Source organism: Falco peregrinus, chromosome 18 (assembly GCF_023634155.1).
Source record: "Falco peregrinus isolate bFalPer1 chromosome 18, bFalPer1.pri, whole genome shotgun sequence".
Taxonomy (NCBI): domain Eukaryota; kingdom Metazoa; phylum Chordata; class Aves; order Falconiformes; family Falconidae; genus Falco; species Falco peregrinus.
Genome location: NC_073738.1, coordinates 3,145,539 through 3,166,494, shown reverse-complemented (window position 1 = coordinate 3,166,494; position 20,956 = coordinate 3,145,539). Strand labels below are relative to the sequence as shown.

At 52.3% G+C, this 20,956-nt stretch overlaps 2 protein-coding genes and 1 long non-coding RNA gene across 9 annotated transcripts; 1 reads left to right on the top strand and 2 right to left on the bottom strand.

Moving 5' to 3' along the window:
* Positions 1-1,203: 1,203 nt before the first annotated feature.
* Positions 1,204-7,796, bottom strand: CNP (2',3'-cyclic nucleotide 3' phosphodiesterase). Of its 4 annotated transcripts, none has more exons than XM_055789961.1 (4): positions 7,638-7,796; positions 4,807-5,476; positions 4,063-4,205; positions 1,204-3,555 (listed from the first exon to the last, which is right to left on the bottom strand). In XM_055789961.1, the coding sequence occupies exons 1-4, from the start codon at positions 7,638-7,640 to the stop codon at positions 3,103-3,105; spliced, it is 1,269 nt and encodes a 422-aa protein (XP_055645936.1). In that variant the 5' UTR covers positions 7,641-7,796; the 3' UTR covers positions 1,204-3,102. The 4 variants fall into 4 exon arrangements, with proteins under 4 accessions (XP_055645936.1, XP_055645938.1, XP_055645937.1 ...); XM_055789963.1 differs by lacking the exon at positions 7,638-7,796 and adding an exon at positions 5,707-5,813; XM_055789962.1 differs by lacking the exon at positions 7,638-7,796 and adding an exon at positions 5,638-5,770.
* On the top strand, positions 6,340-18,449 carry LOC114010853 (uncharacterized). Of its 4 annotated transcripts, none has more exons than XR_008744681.1 (6): positions 6,340-6,426; positions 9,531-9,581; positions 11,250-11,350; positions 13,608-13,777; positions 15,221-15,371; positions 18,329-18,449. It is a non-coding gene; the product is annotated as an uncharacterized LOC114010853 (long non-coding RNA). The 4 variants fall into 4 exon arrangements; XR_003552528.2 differs by having other exon boundaries at positions 11,217-11,350; XR_008744680.1 differs by lacking the exon at positions 11,250-11,350.
* Positions 8,711-20,877, bottom strand: ODAD4 (outer dynein arm docking complex subunit 4). Its single transcript, XM_027780092.2, has 12 exons — positions 19,956-20,877; positions 18,260-18,391; positions 17,773-17,926; positions 15,776-15,837; positions 14,593-14,749; positions 13,621-13,845; positions 12,383-12,590; positions 10,839-10,925; positions 10,427-10,623; positions 10,130-10,230; positions 9,217-9,295; positions 8,711-8,868 (listed from the first exon to the last, which is right to left on the bottom strand). Exons 1-12 carry the CDS (start codon positions 20,214-20,216, stop codon positions 8,825-8,827), a joined length of 1,707 nt encoding a protein of 568 aa, XP_027635893.1. The 5' UTR covers positions 20,217-20,877; the 3' UTR covers positions 8,711-8,824.
* Between the last annotated feature and the right edge of the window lie 79 nt (positions 20,878-20,956).

The window sequence follows — 20,956 nt, the reverse complement described above, 5'->3', positions numbered from 1 at the left end:
GAAACTGGCTCAGCTCCTGTGCCCACCCGCACGCTGGTCCGGGAGCCGGCCGAGTCGCTCTTCGATGAATTGAATGACCAAAGCGTTTGCACCACGCAGTGGTTTGCTCTTCTTTCCAAATTACTTCCTCCGTTTCAGTAATAACTAAAGATAGTCACTTCTCTTCAAGTGGATGGTTTGCATCCCGTCTAAATTTGTGCCTTGTACCCTCCCCTCCCCGTCCGTCGGGAAAAGGGCAGCCTGTGTGTGGCGCCGGCCGGGGGTCCGTCCCAGGCCACCGGGCTGGGGGGTGGCAGCCTGGACGCGGCCACTCTGTCACCCTCCGCTCGCGTGCAGCAGCTCTGCGTTCTGGAGATGTCCCTCTTGTCCCCGTAAGCGGGGACCCGCGCTTGGCTTGGAAAGGCGATGCGTGATGCTTTGCCCTTGCCTGACGTACCCCGGCTTTCCCCGCCCCTGCAGAGGCAGGGACAGGATTATCCTTTCTTCTTTGCGTAGTGCAAGGCAAGTGTTGGCTCTAGCTTGGGTCCGACCTCCGAAGGAAAGCTCCCGTGTGGAACGGTGTGAGCAGGGTGCCGGGCTGCGGCACAGTCTGCGACAGGGTGTCACGGAGCCGCAGTACGGGGGGGCTGGGGACAGCAGCGGGCTGCTCCCCCCGGCTGGGTGCACGGCGTGGGTGCTGTGCCAGCCTGACCTCGGCGGCCCCACCTTCCTCCCTGCTTTCCCGTCACCAGCTCGTGCTTCGAAAGAGAAAATGGGGTGAAGCAACGTTGGAGGGATTGAGTGCGGAACAGCAACCCCAGCACCTTCATTGCATGCCTACCTGCTGTGTTGTAACAACGTTAAGGAGTAGTCAGACAAAACCAGGCACCGATGCGAAGCCAACTTGGAGAGGACGCTAACCCCCCCACTGCAGTATTTATCCGAATCGAAATTCTGAATGTTTACCTCAGTGTAAATATCTTAACCTTTCCCCTGGGAGGAAAGGGGTATTGCATGGAGCAATCACGATCCCCCTCGCTTTGCCAAACACGTCATCCTCTCCAAGCCAGGCTTCGCATCGGTATCGACACTGTCCCTCTTTGGACCCTTTACCTTTCTAGGATGTGAATGGTAAAAATGTGAATATTTGTTGTTTACTTCATTAGGCATAATTCATAATGATGTGTTTATATGAAGAATATCACAGACTGAAGCAAAACCATATGCAATTGGTTTACTTTATTATAAACTGTATATGATGTACAAACTAATAAAAACTTAAATGAGGACAGTCTCACTGTTGTTCTTGAACAGGCAAATAAACAAGATATTCCAGCTGCGCGTTCCAGTGTGGGATGCGATCCGGAGCACTGGGCTGTTCCCTGGGCACTGGAGGGAGAGGGGTCAGCGTGCTCCTGCGTTCCCGCAGGCGCTGTCCTGGGCAGGCGTTACCCTTTGGATGGAGTGAATCCATGTGGGATTTCTGTTGGGAAAGGCCCGAGCCGGGCACTCACCCCTCTGCCCACGTAGGAGCAAGCAGGGGTTTCTCCGTTGAAGGTGAGGGAGGATTACAGGTGCTATAGGGGTGTGAATATTTTTTTCATGTTGTAACAAGAATTTATTGTCATCCGTCTTTCTGAAACTATTTTGCTTTGCTAGTAAACTTGCAGAGCATTTACCGGAGTAGCCCCAAAGCACACCCTGTGCTTGTTTTAAACATTCAGCGGAGAAATGAGTCCCACGCAGGCAGCGCTGGGCTTCCACACAGCGGCTTCAGCGCGCGCCCAGCCCTCCCCACACACCAGCTCCTCGACAGGTACGAGCCCAGCACCCGCTTGCCAAACACAGTAAGTATTTACATTTATTAATACGGGGTTAATGTCACTATGCAGTTCACCAAACACCAAGCCATAGCGGGAGTTTAAACTGTTGCCCTGACCTGCATCCGTTAGTTGAGCTTTGTGTTACAGTCAAGTAGTGACCACGTATCCACCGACCAACTGGCAACGGTCTGGCCAAGAGCAAAACCAGAAGTTTTGATAAAACAGGCTATTTAATAACAGAAGTGCTTCATCGTTAACTTTTTTTTTTCCAGCCAACGGTTTAGGTTTGAGCAGACTTAAGTTACGCAGTTACGGTACCTCCACTTCCTAAATTACAATGTTACTGCCATTCTAACTTTTAACATTCAAGTGCATTAGAGAAAAGTAGTAAAATCTTGCATGAAGTATAGTCCTATACTTCAGACACGATTTTAGTTTCTATAAAAGATGGAAAAGACGTTTGTCTTTTCCGTTCCCTGCCAAGGCAGGATTGTTCCCTAAAGGACAAGGGCAGTGCTTGGTCCAGCCTGTTCTGACAGGTGAAGTGAAATGCCTGGAGCCACGCGGCGGGATCTGAACGCCTCTCCTGCTGTTTTACTTGTTTCCCCTTTAAGTCCACGATAGCTGACTTTGAGACATCATCTGGTCACAGCCTTTCCCTCTGCTCACCAGCACATCCCTTCCGTGCGATGAAGGATGGGTGAATGGGGACGGGGCACGGGGCTGCAGGACCCCCTTGAGGCTGTTCCGTACCCTGCTGCCCTCCGCCAGTTCTCCTCTCACCAGCTAAACTATGAGTAACTGCCACACCGTGACCCACGGCTCGATTTTTCACCCAGCGATTCAGCTACCGCACCGGCTGCCGTCGGTCCCTCGGGTATGAGAGGCAGCGCCCAGGTCCCTTCGCTTGGCTTCAGGGCAGTTACGCACAGGCTTTGGTCTGCCACTGCTCGTAGTACGGACATGAAAGGTCTAACGATTGTGGTTCGTGGGAAAGTTATAAAAGATCGTGGTTGATCTTCCGCCGAGGAAGAAAACAAGCAGACCACGACAGCTAGTTCTCTCCAAAATTCCATTGAAATACTCGGCAGCGCGTCAGTTATTGCTTCTCCATCGGTCGCAGGCTGCTTGTTTTCTTCCTTGTTCTGAGGCCAGTAAACTCTCCCCAGAGAGGCTTCACACAGGGGCTGGCAAAAGGGCTTACTTTAGTAAAGGTAGAATTATTCTCTTTACACTTTTAAAGGTTACAGGAGTTACTTGCCTTTTAAAAACGAACAAACAAGCTCCCCTGCCCATGCTCCTAGATGATGGCGCAGGAACTAAAAGCAGAGCCCCGTTTGTTGGTGCTCTGCGTTGGCACAAGTTTTCCTTTTCCATAGTAACCCGAGAATATCGCCTTCACATCAATCTTTTTAGAAAGGACGAGCATCCACATACCGTTATCAAAATACAGCAGTTTCCCTCCTCCAATTTCCCCCACTTCATCCCCTTTGTTCCCCGCCTTTTCCAGTTTCACAAACTCCAGCAGGTCAAGCCCAGTCTGGACGGCTTCGATGCCGTTGGCGCAGCCGAGGGTGATGTGAGCCCGGCTGCCTTTCGGGAGGTTGTCGGCGGGCAGGATCTTGTCGGCATCTCCGGGCCACAGCAGCAGCTGCTGTTCGCTCAGCTCCACGCGAGCCCCAACAGTTTTTGTCGTGATGAACAGAGCAGAAACGGCCAAGGTGAAGCCTTTGCCGTAGGAAGCCTTCACCACCTGCGAGAGGAGGGAGACAAGCAGAGAACGCGGCTGTAGCCGGCTGTGGATGGGTTGGGGCTGACCTACACGGGATGCTGTGTGCAGCTAGATCGTGGCCTGAAGTTCCTGATCCCCGAGTTCTGAACTGGTTGCATCTTTTTCCTTGGCAAATTGCACTATTTAACTTGGGTTTACCCGTCTTGAAATAATGTAGCTGGAACTGTAAAGATCTTAAGTCATCATCATTCAGCTTAAGCTACTGGGGATGATGCTGGGGGGGCGATGGGGGGTGGGAGTATTTTTGGGAAACCAACAAGAAATAGTCACCACCTCTGCCACAACTATGACTTTATTGCACAGCCACATGGACCTACGGACTGTCCCTGCGTTCTGTCCCTACCTCTGGCCTCTCGGCACAAGCAAAGCCACATCCCAGCCCACCCTGAGGGGGCTTCTGGATCCCTGCTGGGAAGGGGGAGGGGGGGAGACTGGTGTCCCAGGGGGACTCAGAGCCCCCGTACTCACTTCTTGCTGCGCGTATTCCTCAGCTCCAGCTGCTTTGCCAAACTCTGTGTATTTTGTGGTGCAGTGTAAGACCCCGGGCGGCCTCTTCACAAAGTAGCTGGTGAGATCGACTTTTACTTTGGGATCTTCAATAGCGGAAGCAACTGCAAATAACAGGTAAACAACGTTGCTGTCAAAAAATGATCCCCTTGATGTCACCCCATGAGCCTAAAACCTACCTCAGCTTTCTTCCCAACCCATCCTTCGTGTTTCATCTTTTGTACTGCTGAATAAATAAATGCTGGGTAAATAAAACTGCTCAGCCAGGCTAACGGGATGTTACTAGAAAACAGAAGCTTCTCTGCATCGAGGTCTCAACCTCGATGACTTTAAAGACTCCCTCGAGGGACAAGATTGTCCCGTCCTTCCCTTTTCTCTGTGACTCTTTGCATTTGTTCTGCCTTGCCCATCAGGCCACAGACAACCAGGGATGCCCAGCCACCAGGCGGAACGCCGCTGCCAGCCCAGCCCAGCTCCCTACAGTGTCAGAGCTAAACAACTTAGGAAAAACTGTTTCATTTATTTTTTTACTTACAAAAGCAACCTTGTTAACTATGGGAAGCAGATTAGCATCTTTATAGGGTTTTTCTTGTTGCTAACTTTAACTAGAAATTCACTTCAGAAGCTGACCAGACTTATTCCCTTTGCTGAGCATTAACATTTCATCAACAGAGTAAGAACTTGGTAAGATACTTCTATACATACAGTATTTACTCTCCTTTTTGAAGGCTTTGAGGCTTCCAAGCTCATCTAAGAAGGCCTGCCCAGCCTTCCTCAGGTTCTCCGAACTTCTTTTGCTCAAAAACCACCCAAAATACATGGGTAGGAATTCCTTCTCCAAGCTGGGCTTCATCTTCTTCAGGTCTTCCACCGACAGTTTCCATTGATTCTTTTCCTTCAGCTGCAAGCAATCCATTCGCCACTGGGTTTTGGGCTCGGCAAAGATGACTTTGTACCGGTACTTGTCAGCAATGTCAAAGAGTTGGTCCAGTCGTTCCCTCTCATGGTGAGTGTCATCCAAAACGATAACACTGATATCTCGTTTGCAATAGTCAACTAGATCCTCATCCACCTTTGTGTACTCTTCAGGGATGCTGCTTCTTATTAAAGGTGTAATTTTATAGCTATCGACAGAGATGACCTTGCAGGCATCTTTATACCTATCTTGGATAGCCTGGGCAAGAGTGGTCTTCCCACTGCCAGGCAGCCCTCTTAAAATAAAAAAGGTTTTAGATTCTTTGACCGTGGAGATGGTATCATCGTCGTCAAGGAACGGGAACTGCAAGCTTTCAGGCCTTTCTTTCGCTGATTGAGTAGACATTTTCCTAAATATTTTAGGCAGGAACGTGTGACTCTTCTTTGAGAAGCCTCTGTTCTGAAATGCAAGAAGGAAAATGTTTTGCAGGCTAGCGACCCCGAGAGACCGCACGTTCCCACCACACGAGCCAGGGCGAACCTTTCCGGGGAGAAGCATCCCCTCTGCCCCATCCCCCCCTGCCATACCCCCCCGTCCCCAGCCTCCGCAGCCCCACTCACAGCTACCCCGGCCGGTCCCACAGCGGGGACCCCCGTCCTGTCCCACCACCCTGGCACCAGCCGGCTGACCCGGGCAGCTGGGGGTGCAGCTCCGCTCCCACTCCGGCCTCAGCTCCGCTCCTGCCCGACCAGGAAGGGGAAGTTTTGCCCGTCACGTGGCAGCCAGCAAACCGCCAGAGCGCGACAGCCTGGCCAGGGCACCTGGAGCATCACATTTATTTCTGAAAATAAATATTTGTGGCTAGTCAATCAGGAGGGTGCAGCCTGCTGCGGGGGAAACGAAACTCCCAGCAGGTTGCAACAGCTGCTGCAATCTCATCACTCCGTTTGAGTAAAAAGAGACCACAAAGGGATTTCAGCCTGTTCAGGATCCTCCATCCCCGTAGGAAAGGCTGGTTCCGAGTGAAGCCTGCAGCGATGCTGCCTCTTGTTAGGAGCTGCCATCTCTTCCCGCTTCGCTGAACAGCAGCAGCCCGGCTGCCTCAGAGGAGGGGATCTGGGGCGGGGATCTGGGCTCCTCTTGTGATGGAGAGCAACGGAACTGGTTTCCAGTAAACGAAACCCCCTTTCCCAGCAGCTGCGGAGCTTAACACGAAAGCGAAACCAACCCTCTGAGCAACGGCGAGTGAGCCGGGAATTGCTGCTGGGGCACTGGCGCTGGCTCAGCCACCGCTCCGGGAACTGCAGTGCCAGCAGAGACTGGGAAAACGCAGGACTGGAAGGAAACGTGGGATTTCTCCACCTGCACGACTTTTTGACAGCATCCACGGGGCAGCCACTGGTTTTTAGGTCAATATGTGAACTCTCCCCCCTTCCCTCCCCAGTTGCCTCCTGGCCTAGCCCAGCCCATGACCAGCGGAGCGATGCTGGAGGAGCCAGTGTTGCCATCGGTGCAAAAACCAGGAGCGATGCTGGAGGAGCCAGCGTTGCCATCGGTGCAAAAACTGGGGGATTTACACACAATGTCAATGCTCTGCCCGCGGCAGAAAAACGCAGCTTTCCCATCTGCAGGGCGAGGGTGTTGTTTAAAACCCGTTTCAGTTATTAACTTTCCTAGCACTTATTCTGGAATGTGGAGGTGGGTTTTGGGTCCAAAAGCGCCCCGAGAGCGGGATGGGGGAGCGGGATGGGGGCTTCAACAGCCGCGTTGGGCAGGATCACTGCCTGCCCCGGGCCAGCTCCTGCACGGCACACCGGGATGGGACAGCCCCGAGCAGCCGCGGAGCCAACGGGAAAAGCAAGGAGCCCCCCCAACACACAGCTGTCCCGGGACCCCCGCGGGGCCCTGCCCACGGACTGGGGGCTCCTTCTCCTGGGACCCCCGCGGGGCCCTGCCCACGGACTGGGGGCTCCCAGGCCATGGTACAAGGGGAAGCAGATGGCGTGAGCCTCTGAGAGCTGCTCCTCTTTGGGGGGTGTCCTGTGTGCCAAGGGGGGCTCGGCCTCGCTGCTCCGGTGGCCGGGCAGGGGCTGGGGCAGCCCGGCCACTTCGCTGCAGGCAGCTGCTGGCGCTGGCGGTGACTGAAGCCGCTTTTCAAAGGCGCAAACAAAAGAACAATGATAGAAAACACGCTCCGGCCCCATTGTTCAGTGCCCAGCAGGGAGGATAATAGTGGCCTTCATGGGCCGGGGCCACGCAGGGCTCGGCCGGACAATGGTCCCACAGAGCCCCGGCGCGGCGCCGGGCTCCCGGGTGCACAATCCCCCATTGAGCCCCCGCCCCACAAAGCCCCCGCTTGTCCCCCCGCGGGGCAGCGCCTCGCCCGGAGGGAGCCGCGGCTCCAGCATCAGGGCACTGGCGGTGCCGGGGCTCCGGCTGCCCCCCAGGGTGGCCCAGGACCCCCGGGACGGGGCTGTGGGGACCCCCTTGGGGCTGGCTCTTGGGGCTCAGCCGCGACGCCCCCTCCGGACCCCGCGTCCACGTGTCGATGCCGCCGCCGCCGCCGGTACCTCCCCCCCACCCCCCCCAGGACGCCGCGGCTGCCCCGGGCCCCGCTTACCATGGTGAGGGCAGCGGCTCCGGGGCGGCCGCCGGTGCGGAGCGGCGCGGCGGGGAAGCGGCTCTGGGGCGGGGGCGGCCGCGGCCCCTTTCATAGAGCCGGGGCCCCCGCTCGCCCCCCCTGTGGCCGCGCAGGCGCGGGGGGAGCGGGGGGCCGGGCTGGGACCGCCCCCGGGGCGGTGGAGGAGGGTGGGTGTGCGGGGGCCCGGGCGCCGGACAGGGGGAGCCGGGCCCGGCGGGGTGGTGTGTCTGGGGGTTCTCCGGTCCGGGAGAGCCGGGCCCGGGGGCTGGGGGCTGCGGGCTGCCCGGTCCCGGGGGAGCCGGGCCTGGGGAGGGAGCTGGGAGCTGCCGGCTGCCCGGTCCGGGGGAGCCGGGCCCGGGGGCTGGGGGCTGCGGGCTGCCCGGTCCGGGGGGAGCGGGGCCTGGGGAGGGAGCTGGGAGCTGCGGGCTGCCCGGTCCCGGGGGAGCGGGGCCTGGGGAGGGAGCTGGGAGCTGCCGGCTGCCCGGTCCGGGGGAGCCGCGCCCGGGGGCTGGGGGCTGCGGGCTGCCCGGTCCCGGGGGAGCGGGGCCTGGGGAGGGAGCTGGGAGCTGCCGGCTGCCCGGTCCGGGGGAGCCGCGCCCGGGGGGGCTGGGGGCGAGGGGCGGGCGCAGGTCCGATAGCCAGGGGTGCCCGGGGACGGAGCTCCCGTTGCGGCGGGCCCCGCTCCGCGCCTACGTCCCCCCCCGGCCCCGCCGCCCCCCGCCCCGCCGCTGCCTGCGCGGCCGTTCGCTCCTGCCGGCTCCGCTCGGCCGCCCCCCGCGGCTCCCTCCCTCCGCTTCCCGCTCGCTCTCCATCCTCCCGGTCGCCGCCTTTGGGGTTTTCATCGCTGCGACCGTCACCTGGGGAGGAAAAACCCCTCGGAAAGCGCGTCCCAGCGCTCGGCTGGGCACAAGCTGAGCGGGACCCCTCGCCCCCAGCACCCCGGCCCTGCTGTGGCCCCAGGGGGTGCGGGGTGCCCAGGCGCGGGGGACACGCGGGAGGTGCTGCCCTCTCCTGCACAGGCTCCACCACCCCCAGCTGGCGGAGCACGGTGCTTTGATGAAGATTTTAATTCGCCGTTTGCAAGGAAATCAATGCTATGTGAACTCTTACGATGCAGCTGATGTTTCTGAAGGCCTCAACGCTACGGGTCTCGTTTATTCCCACTTTCAGTCACGTTTCGCTTCTGCCTTCTGGGCACTGGAGCTGTTTTCTGTGTTATTAAAAGCAGGTTTTTAAATGGATAGCACTGAGGAGGAAACCAGGCTCCCTCACTGGCATCGAGGCTTCGCTGCATCACTTGCTTTGGTTTATACCAGCTCAAGGCGAAACCTTTGCTACCAAAAAACTGAAGCCACAAATTATAACTGTGCTACAGCCTCACATATAAATTAATTCCTGCTACTGTGCACTAGCAGAGGCGATGCAATACGGGCCAGAAATGTGGATACTTGCTCCCTGGGAACGGGGTGCTTTGTTCCCATGCCTTGGCCTGTGCTCCAGGAGAGGGAAGTGGAGAATTTTTATACTTAAGGGGTGCCGAGGTCTAAATGACAATTACCTTTAGGAAAGTTAACTGTTGTTTCTCCTCTTCTTTTGTTCAGCTCTTCAATGAACCTTTTGCTCACATCATCTAAGGCCTGAAAGTGATACAGCTTATTAATAAGAGCTCTAGAAATGCAGTTACATACCTACATTTTTCCTGCTTTCTTTTGATCTCTGCTGTCACTACCTGATCCTTTCCTACCATAAAACTCTCTGCAACAATATGCTTCATTTCTCCCTGCAGTGGTTACTAGCTGTTAGCATCCCTTATCAAATGTCTCCTCCCCTGAAGATTCCATCTCTCTCACACTACCATTTTTCTCCTGGCAGGAGAAGAGGCTCTGCCTGAGCTCAGGACACCCGTGAGGGATCACCAAATAGGTACGTCCCTGTGCCGTAACTGTTCCCTGGCAAGCCGTGTGCGCTCACATCACCCACAACCCACCGTCAGGTCAGCGAAGGCTGGCTACCAAAACGTGCAAACTGCTTAATTGTGGGTCACTGGCCATGCCCAGATCTTCTTCCATGGTTTGATGCAAAGTGGTTTCTCTGGGGCATTTTGGAGAGGCCAGAAAAGGGTGAGCTGTGATCAGAGGCTGACAGCTGAGCACAGAGAAAGCGCTGCTCTATTCTGTGTGTGAAATCCTTGCCCCAGGGAGGTAAAAAAAAAATTTTGCCCTCAACCTGAGCAGGGCTAGGGCTTCATCCTTTTATATGTTGGACTGGTTCATAAACTGGGGTTAAGTTTTCTAAGCCAGGAGGTTTCATTATTTTTAATATGTAAATGGCTTCAGAGGCTGCATTTTCCCCCTCTTAATACACTAGCTGTGTAGCGATGTTTTCTCAATTCACAGGACACTAGACAATAGTTACAGCCAACTTATTGATGCTGCCCCAAGCTTCTCTCCTCTTTGCAACAGCCCACTTACAATAATGATGGCCTTTTGAGCAGCTTCACTGTGAGTAAGCTTTGCCTTGTCAAGTGCTTTTTCAAAGTGGATGATTGCAGACCGGTAATCCTTTAATTTTACTGTAACAGACAAATGAAAGCATCTGTGTTAACCCAAGACCAAGAGAACAACAATAGTTAATCAAGCAAGTCTCCAGTGAAAGGTCTTGACCTGAGCAGTTACTTTGGCTGTTAAACGGCAGAAATGTTTTCACTAAGATGCTGAACAGACAGGCTGTCTCCATCCTTAGAGCAAAACTTGTTGTAATGCCTTTACCTTGTGCTTGTGCCACTAGTACCGTAGCATGGAGTTGCCACTCAGCATCTCCCTCTTCATCTGCTGACTGCAGGGACTTCTGTCCGTAATTTTGGGCTGCTTCAGCTTTATTCAGCTCAAGGTAACATCGGCCAATTTCATGGAACAGCCAGGTCTTCTCCAAGCTGGATTTTGCCATTGGAATCTTCTCCTCCCAACTTCAAGCAGAGAGAAAGGCGATATTTACTGAATCTTACTAGGTGCAGTTATAATTTCAACCATTGATTTTATAAACAAAGGGTTCCAGGTGCTGTTGGTATGAAAAATTTCACAGCCCCCCTTGCCAGCAGTATGAATAAAAAAACCTCAAAAGACATAATTAATTTAATTCCCAATACAACCTTATGCCTCTTCTGTTACTAATTTTACATACGTGTCAATAGCTTGCTGGAATTTGCCGATTCGGGCATAAACTCTGCCAATGTTATCAAGGGCTCTGGATACAGCATCTGGCAGATCACTGCATTGAAAAGAAAAAGAAATTGTAGTAGTTGACATAGGCTTGCTCCTGATACTTGTAAGTTTTCTTTGGTGCTCAACGTGACTTCAGGGTAAGTGTTAAGAAGTAAAGGACCGATGACACTGAAAGTCATAAAATCGAGGTGGATCTTTGATTTTATCTACAGCCGTTGCAGCTGACACCCCATAACACACAGGAGAAAATGGTTTAGGTTTTGTCTCTGATTATTATTTTTCTTTGGTGCAAATCTGGCAGTCCTTGTGAAAGTCTGTCCATTTTTCTTTGCCTCAGTTTCCCTTTGTTGCTTTGTGGGTCCCGAGGAAGTCCCCTACCAGCTCCTGGGTCCCTACCACTAACAGATGATTTCTGCCCAAGAGAAAAGGGAAGAGCCAAAAACATGTCTGCAGTGTGTCTACAGACTCCTGGTAAGAGGCCCCGCTCCCTTGTGTTCTGAGCCTCTGCCCCAGGCTAGAGGCAGCTCCTTCTATAATAGCGTAGCCTGTGGACTTTAATTTTTTTTCCTTAATTGGTCCTTGCTCCCATCTTCAGAAGCAGCCTGCCTTGACTACCTTTACCTTATAAATGAAAAAGGTGATGAAGGGAGGGGATAAATGCCTCACTGGGGGTGATCGCTGACCTCCAGCCACCAGAGGACAAGGCCCCCCAGCCCTCGCTGCGCTTCTGTCCTTAAAAGTCACTTCACATCAAATTAAAAAGGGGCTAAAATTACATATCCATCTCATTCCTGCCTCTTTACTGCTATTTCTCAACTTCATATGGCATAACTGGAGATTTGAGATCACCAGGAGAGAGGCAGACATTTCTTAAACCAATATTAATTTTAAAAAGTGATTTGTGAAAATGATGAACAGTAAGTGAGTTACATTTTAAAAGCCCTACGCAGTATTGGAAAAAATAAAACCAAAATAAGGTCGATTCAAGCAACTATTCCATGTTTTCTCCTGTGCTTTGCAAAACTCTTACTAAATCTTAAGACTATGTTTTGTTCCATCCTGTTTTAGCTGAAAGAGCCACCGAATGTGTTCTGTATGGGCAGGTAACTGTACCTCTTAGATAAATATTTCAAGCCTGTTGTTATGGTTTGAATGCAAATGATTTTAAGAGAAAATGTAGCAGAAAACTTGTGCAATTTAGAGCCTGACCTTCCTGAGAAGGAAATACATACTAGAGGCTAAAGTGCTGAGACTGGGACTTGCATTTTTTGCTTTGCTTCAGCAGAGGTTTAGGTGTGCCACATGGTCGAGGGCCTTTAAAAATCCGCTTTCTTGTTTTTGAAATAGTGGTGATAGTAAGTCACTAGAGACCATGATACTTGGGCAGAGTGTGAATGCATTGCCCTGTTAAATCTCCAGGTGAGAATTGTTACTTTATACTAAAATATCTTAACAGAGGTACTTCCCTCTTTCCCCCTTCCATCTGAACTTCTCAGCACTTACTTCTGCCTGGCAAATTCCAGATCCATTTTATGGCTTTGCAGAGCTGCCTCCATCTGGCCCATCTCCAGCTGGGCATTCCCAATGCAGCTGTAGAGGTTTCCAATCAGCTCGTTCTTGTTGGGAACTTCATTATCTGGCCACCCTCGTATTGTTTTTAGCACACGCTCAGCTTTCTTGCAGCTTTCTTCAGGGGAGTCGCCAGTCAGCACTGGAGACAAAGATGGAAGTTTATGCGAGTGTATGGATGCAGTGATGCTGGGGAAATAAGACTAAGTGCGATTGTGTAAGCCTCAGACAGAGCTTGGGGAAGGTTAGAGCTACTAACAGTTCGTGCATCTCCTACACTCCTCCCTCCCGTCTCCAAAAACTCTGCCCCTGGGAGATGGTACTCCTGACCCTCCACCTGGCACTACTGGGAATCACTTTCATCACAGCAAGTAAAGGGAAATGACCCTGGTAACACTTCACGCTTGCTGAAGAAAAATAAAGGGGAATTATGTTTGTTGTCTGACTTTTCGAAAGTTCGTAGTTATTGCAGCAGGGCAGCCTGGTCTTGGAAATGAAGTTCTAGCTATGGTACTTGGGTTTTTGTCTCCTAAATTAGCCCCTTGCACTTCCTTGGTGAGCTCTGTTGTACCCAGCTGGACGATGGTGCTGCGGGAGGGAGACTGCAGGACGTTTCCCACACCACCTCCACCGAGCTGTTGCAACTTAAAAGGACGCAACTCCAGCAACAACTAGACTCTTTTCTCCTGGGTTGTAAATATGTAGCACAGGAAGAGAGAAAGAGACCAGAAGCAGCTGAATTACTCCTTCCTTCCAGACCAGTTTTTCAGCTGCTTCATCTCTCTACAAGGGTATTTTGGAACTACAGAAATTAACTCCAGTGGCCTGCATTCTCTCAATAAAACAACTTCTGATTAGCAAACCAGAGGTGTTTGCTAAGCATGCAGCAGTGGCCTCCCTGGCTTTGGTACCTAAGTGGTGTCCTGAAACCCAGTCAGCAAGACCTCAAGTACAGAAAAAGCTGAGGAGAAAAAAAAAAAAAAAAAAAAGTCTTGGATTCTGTATCCAGTGTTGGGAAGGGTAAAGAATACAAAAGCAAATACTTCCCCAAAAATGCCTACTAGCATTTGTTGATACTTGCACTGCTTCTATTGTTCTGGTCTGTAATTACTACAGCAAATAATTACATGTGCTAATCATGATTTCTTACTGCTTCCAGCCAGGACACCTACACATATCGATGTCTTCCATACTCTTCACAATGTATCTGCCAACCTCAGCTGCGTTTCGTTTCTTGTCCCGGATCCACCTTTGCTGCCTGAGCTTGCGCTCTCTCACGCGGGCATAAATAGGCTTCTGCTGCTGCCAGAAATCACTGCGTGTGTCGAGGTAGGAAATGCCACTCAAAACCAGGTCTGCTACTTTGATCCCCTGCTTTGTGCTGCTCTCCATCAAATCTGAAAAGAAAATGGTAGAACCTGGGAAAGTAGTGATGGATATGAAGGGCGAAGCTGCAGTTCAGTGAGGGACTGCTGGTGCATGTTTTTCTGCTCTGACAGAGAGCAACAGTCTTTGGTGCTGCTCAGAGCTGGTGCTTTTACATGCCTGGAAACCATAGCCCACATATATTATTAATGCTAGTAATACCATAAAACCCGTGAGTAGGCTAAATTCTTACTTATTTCTCGATTACTGGGTAAAGAGTTCCCTAGAAAAATGACTAAAGGGGAATCACCCTTCTGCCTAGTTCTGAAATAAGCTACTTCTCCAAATCCTGACATCTTGATCTTAACATCATCTATAACGAAACCACAAATGAATTGCAGTCTTATGAGCAATGCTTTGCACTTAATGCAAGTGTTAGTGAATTTATCATTATGACAGAAATTAAGTAATTTGTAATTAATCTGTTTCTGGTTTTTATTTCATCAGCAGAGATTGCTTTGAGTTGATTTACTGTTCATTATAAAAGCCTGCCATTTAATAAGGAAGGAAATACACTCAGACAATGTTATGAACAATCGATCTGACTCCAGAAATACCTGTACTCTCCAGGCACCTGCCTCTCTCACAACCACTGCAAGCACGATGTGCTGTGCGAGCTCTGATACAAATAAGGAAGAGTAGTCATAGGGATATAAAAGAAGAAGAGGAAAAAGAACATGCTTAGAAGGAACATTTAGTTAAACAAAATGGAGAAAGACCTTCATCCTTGAGCAACTTTTCTAGGTAGGCCTTGTCAGCATAAAGCTCTCCAAGAAGCTGTCGCTCTGTTTTTGGATTCCTCACAGGCTCCTGTTTCCTCGTCCATTTTTGATCCTTAGTCAGTTTGATTTGCGGTTTCTGGGTCGTATTTTTGCTCTACGGCAAGAAAAAATAAAGGAAAACAGGGGAGATTAGTGGGGAACACTAGAATTAGCAGAATTCTGTTTACACTCCATATGAGCCAACTTATTTTTTAAATAAAAGCACAAAGTCAGTGTCTCACCAATTGCTTTGGTCATGAGCAACTGAAATTTTGCAACCAATTGTGCCTCCTCCCTTCCAAGAACAGAAGAGGGCATTATAGTAACAGCAAGAATTAGTCCTGCCCCAGTGTCTCGTGCAGTCCTGCAGGGCTTACTGCTCAGTGCTGTGCAGGGACATCAAGGCTGTGGGAGAGGCAGATCTAGGTGTCCACGGTCAAGGAAACAGAGGCTGTAACAGCCAGGGCTTCTGAAACATCAGGAGAGTATTTCTAAAGTTTCATATTCAAGACGCTGACAATTACAGGGCTAACGTTTAGGCCCCTTTGTACAAATTATTTTTACCACCGAGTACCTGTAATTCCAGGTGAAAGAAGACACGAGCATTCACTGCACTGAGTTCGAAGGAAAATGTGGCTTGGCATCTCAGAGGAATAAGGCACTATTTCACTGGACCACCCCAAAATTAAGCAATCAATAAAGTGTCCATTATCAAAAATGTGAACCTTCAACATCAGGTAAGACCAAAGTAAATATTGTAGATAAATGTACCCTGGCTCCAACCTCACTGCTGTTACTGATTAGCCTTTGATGGGTGATCAGCAACACCCAACAGAAACAGTCAGGCTGGCAGAGAAATTTCAGCCTGGGCTTTGTTTCTCCGTCCTTGCTCTTCCCTGCCCTTCTGCCTTCTCCTTTAAATTTTGTGTAGCTTGAGCCAGAACTACGTTAAAAGCAGGTGCATAAATACTCTCATAACAGATCACTGCACTTCCTATGGTCAGAAGGTGCTTCACTAGGCCAGCTGTGTCTGCATTCATGTTGCTGCAGAAACTGTTAATCCTCTAATGCCTATTTCAGAAAGTATTAGTGGTATAATAACTGTAGCTAGCTTCTAAAGCAAGAGCTCTTCAGACCGTACCTCTGCCTGCCTGCTTATAAAGCACAGATCCTCTTTGTTCTCCAGTTTAACTGAGGATGGACCTGCGAATACAGAGAAAATAGTTGTTAAGTGTTCAGGAACAGCAGATCAGAGGCTTTGAAATTAAAATCACTCTAAATGTGCCAAGCCTATAATGTCCCATTTGAAATAAAGCTTTCTCTAATCCTTTGACATGAAATATGTGGATGTTGGTGTGTTCTGTAAGCAGGGAATACAGCTCATAGGTGCAGCTCCTCTCGGGATTTTAATTACTATTTTCACATGGCACCAGGGGGCTCCCATCACAATGCAATTCCTACAGAGACATGCTACATCCTGCACAGAAACAGAGGAAGAAAAAGAACGGCAAGTCCTTCTGAGGGATCACAGCAGAGGTTTAAAATGAAAGTAAAGCACAGGGATCTCCAGCAATCCAGAAAACTAGTTTAAAGTTTTTGTGCACTGACATTAGGGCAAACCTCCTATCTTGTTTTCACTCTGACATCCAGTTCTGCCATTCAGATTGCACTCTGGCAGTGGAGGTAGGAGTGAAAAACAGCGCTTTGTTTTGGCCTGGTCAGAAGGAAGGAAAGAGCTGTTGTAGAAGGAAATCCTCCAGCAAGGCAACTGGGCCAAGATCAGCAATGCGAGTACTTGCATATCACGGAAGGCAGGTGTTTCTGAATCTGCCAGGCAAAGCAGATTCAGTACCGCAGTTTTGGGGATATACCCTGTTAATGCGCGGGCATTTCCCAGCTACTTAAGCATCTAGATCAAATGCTAACGTGTTGCCTTGCTTTTCCCCTGCATCTAGGAGCTATCACTTGATTTAAAGTCTTGGGTTTTAATCTGTTCATTTGCCTACAGCCCAGATGCTTGAAGGCATTTAAAGCTCTCACTATATCAAGCATGGCAAGCATTTCAGCCGACCGTTGCGAAGATTTGTGTTAAGCTAAGGAAGCAGCAGTAATGGAGGAAAGCAAGCCAGATCTGGGAACTCTCCCTGTTAAAAATATCACATTGGAAAGAGCTTCAGGCTTTTACACAGCTGGGACATGAAGTTAATCTGTGGCGCTGGAGATGGACTGAAATTTTGAAACAGATTTTAAGGAAGAGTAAGGCACTTAAATATCTCGAGCATCAGGGCCTGTGTAGGGGGGTGCAGCAGGGTGTGTCCTGGCTCTGCGAAGGGACAGGCTGTTGGGGATCCACCTGAGCAGTAGTTCCTAACTAGCTGGGCGGGTTTTACAGCAGCCAGGTGAGCTACACACGAGTCATGCTGTGCTGGTGTAGGAGGCGGCAGCCCCAGGTGACACGTGCCTGAGAGCGGGTGCATGTCCTGTCTGTGCTGGTTGCCATATGAGAGCATGGCTAAGAGAAAAACTAAGGCAAAAGGGAAAAGTTTTCAGTTTGCTTTAAATCTCACTAGGTCCTTGGCCTTTCCAGTCTCCTGCAGGACTATGTTCTGTGATCTAAGCCAGAAATTATGAAAGCAGTGCTCCGCTGCAATAGTCAACAGTTTCACTGGTCTTATGCAACGTAAACTGGAGGAAAGTCAGGATCTCAGGAAGGCCACGCTCAGGTAGCAAGGCAAATTTCATTACCATTTTGAATATTGGGATAAAGATCTCAAAATGGATTCTGTGACCAGCACTGCTGCAAGTAGATGAGCTGCTTTGTTCTGTATTACCTACAAAATCTTCATGGTGACTTTGGAAATGTAAGTTAGTGTCATAATTTACATAACTGAAGTTATTAAATACTGTATATGACTAGGCATTCAGCCAAAAAAAAAAGTAGAAGAAAAAAAGAACAGTGCTGTGCTTTTTTTGGTGCTTCCTGGTTTCATCTGAGGGTGGCCACTGAGCACATGAATCCAGAAGCAGAGACCCTGTTGTTGCAGGTCCTTAGGTCACTTGCAGAGCTAATTTCCTACCAGCTGTTCACTGAACAGCTTCTGGCTGTGCTTGTAGGGGACGTAAAATGCGACATCTTACTTCCAATGCAGTTGACGATTGCCTCCTGGGATTTCTCGATACCCAGCCTGAACTTCTGTAGTTCTGGACGTAGTCTGTAGCCTCGATGATAAAACACCAATGCAAATTCAAAATCACCCATGGTATATAATGTCTCAGCTTTTTGGTAAAGTCCCTAAAATGACATTTGGGGAAAAAAAAAAAGGAATAAAAAAAGAGAAAAAAAAGCTTCAGAGATCTCAATTAACTTCCTGCTAGGCAGAAGTGAGAGCCCTGTACTATCGCAATCTGTATACAATAAAACCCGACCCTGGAATTCTTTCTCAACTGCTGCCTACGCACCTCCACTTCTCTGGAAGCAATAAAAATGTCAAGGATGTGTTTAGAGTTAGCTGTTTCTACGCAAGACTATCTCCCAGATGCATCAAGAGTTTCACCGAAAAGTTAAAGGATGGTTAAAAGACCACCCCTTGCACACCCCAGACTCTTACCACTTCATGCTCTTTACCTTGGAGAATGTTTTGTCATTTTGGAGAGAAGCTTCAGCATCTTTCAGGGCATTTTCTGTGTCTCCAAGTTTCAGGTAACATTTTGAGCGGGCAACTAGACCGTGCTTGTCTCCTGCTCTCAGCTTCAGCGCCTGCAACGCAACAGACACAGTATGTCATCAGTGCTGGCTCAACAGGACAGGTATTTACAAGCATGTACATTCGATGCAACCTGCTCTGTCCCAGCCTGGGTCCTGATGATGGATGGCGATAAAACCAGTATTTTTACTGAAAAAACCCCCAACCTCCTCTAGATGTTCACACGTTCCATCTGCTGCAGCCACCCTGTCCCACGCCGGAGGTGCTGCAGCCCCTCTCTGAGCACTGCCCCCAGCCAACAGGAGCTGCACCCCCTCGCACCGCCCACGGGTGCCGCCTCCCTTCGTGCTGTGATCTCCAGGCACCCGTGGGGACCCTTCCCCTCACGCCACCACCTGGACGGGCCGCCTGTCCCCACGCTGCCACCTCCCCTTGCCGTGGGATGCTCCGCCAGCCTCTTCCCTTCGCGCTGCCACCTCTGCCAGCCGCCCCCGCGTCAGGCAAGTGCCACGGCCCCGCACGTCCCGTCGAGGCCCTCACCCCCGAGGCGCCCCCCCCGGCCGCGCCTCGGCGCCCTCACGTTGTTGAAGCAGGCCAGGGCCTTGCCGTACTCGCCCCGCCGGCACAGCAGCGTCCCCTCGGCGATGAGGCTGGGGAAGGTGCCGGCCGGCACGGTGCCCGCCGCCGCCATGGCCGCCCCGCTGCCGCCGCCGCCGTCGCCTGGCAATGGTCGCCCGGCAACGGCCCCACTTCCGGCACGAAGCCCCGCCCAAACTGTGACGTCAGCACGACGCGCCCGCCGACGTTTCCCGCGCTGCTGCCGCCGCTGCGGCGTGTCCCACCGGCCGTGGGGACCCGCGGGTGGGTCAGCGCCATGCGTGGGCCGCTGTGCGCACCGTTACCGGGGCCCCGCTGTGGTTCCGCGGCCGGGCGCCGGGGAGGCTCTGCCGGTGGCGGCCGCGGCGAGGCCGCACCAGCACGGCGGGGCAGGGGGGCCGGGCAGAGGGGCGGGGGGGGTAGGGCACGGGTGGGTGGCGGGGGGGAAGCGGCGGGGGCAGGGGCTGCGCTGCTTCGGCGGGACTGAGACGCACGTTTCGCCCCGAACCGTGTGTGGGCTCTGGGTGAAGGTGGCAGCGGCCGCGCACCGGCTGCTCGCAGCGTCCCCCCCCGTGTCCCCCCCTGACCCGACCCGCCCGGCCCACGGGGCGGTTTGTTCTTGCCCACGTGTTTCCAGAGCCCTGCGCGGGAGGCAAGGCCAGAGAGAAACAGGGGGTGGGAGTGCAGGCACTTGGTAAAAACCGCTTTGCAAGAGCAATCGTGTGAGCGCCTGGGCTACGGCACACGGGTTCCTCTGCCCGGCCAAGCCGGTGCCTACCGCGGGGGTTTGGCGAGGGCAGCCCCCCACCTCGTTCTAGACTAAGTATCTTTCAGTATTTGCAGGTAGCCCCTGGTGCCAGTGTCATCACTGCAGTGCTCAGGCCCAAGTGATAAATGGGAGATGCTGCTGGTTTTCTCCTCCTATCAGCCAGCCGCTTTAGTCTTGACTTTATTTTGGCTTTGGGTAAGACCCTGCCGTGATTTATGTTTGAAGCAATTTGTTCCTGCCAAGTGACTCACAGTGGGTGCGGTGTGGCTGTCCTGCTCAGAAAGGCTCCTGCTCCCAGCCTGTAAGATTAAAACGTCACCACGGGCCAAATCAGTGGTATGCTGCTGGGTTCTGGATGCGGCTCTGGAATGGCATGGCTCGTCCTTAGACTCTGGCTCCTGGGACAGGGCTGGAGTGGCTGCACAGCACCGTAGTGTGGGAGGTGGGCAGGGTGCCTTACGCACGGGTGGGGACACAAACAGCCGTTGAGCCCTGGAGTGGGAGGCCAGCATGACACACCCCTGTCCCCAGGGAGTCTGACCGAGAATTTCAGTTTAAGCTTTTGGTTACTTATTTTTTGCAGAGACTTTACCCACTGGCACCGCCGGGTGTGACATGCTCTCCCCAGTGGGATGGGCAGGAGCATCATGTCTGTGTCCTCCAGTCGCCCTCGGCGTGGTGGCTGTTGTGGGCCCTGACGTCAACTGGTCTGGGGCAAGGTCACCCCCAGAGGCCACCCCAGGGCGCTTCCCTTTAGCGCTGCTGATACGTACTTTACTCACAGCCTGAAAATACCAGGGAAAAAGTGAATGTGCAGTGATTATTTCTGGCAAGTGGAAGAGATGTGCTGTCTGCCGTTAGAGGCTTGTTTGAAAAGGGGGCAGCGGGGTGGCTGCGTCCTGCCCGAGGCCTGGCAGCCCCTCGGAGGTGTCACTGCTATCCGTGGTGTCTCCGCACCTGTTGCCCGTATCCCATGGCATCGCGCTCCAGCAGTGATGTGCGCCGCAGAGCTGCTGCCTGCTGGTGAACTGCACGGCTCTGGGGCTTGCACCACCGGGCACCTCCCGCCCCGGCAGCTCCAACGCCCCGGTGGGGAATTTCTCGGCCTGGGGAAGGGCAGGCGGGTGTGCCCCTCTGCCAGGGCCCGGTCCTGGTGGGTGGGTAGGGCGGCCAGGCCGAGTGGGGCCGCCCCCTGTTGCGGGGGCCCAGCGGGGCGGCTTCTCCTCCCGCTGCCCGGGCCGAGTCCGCGGCC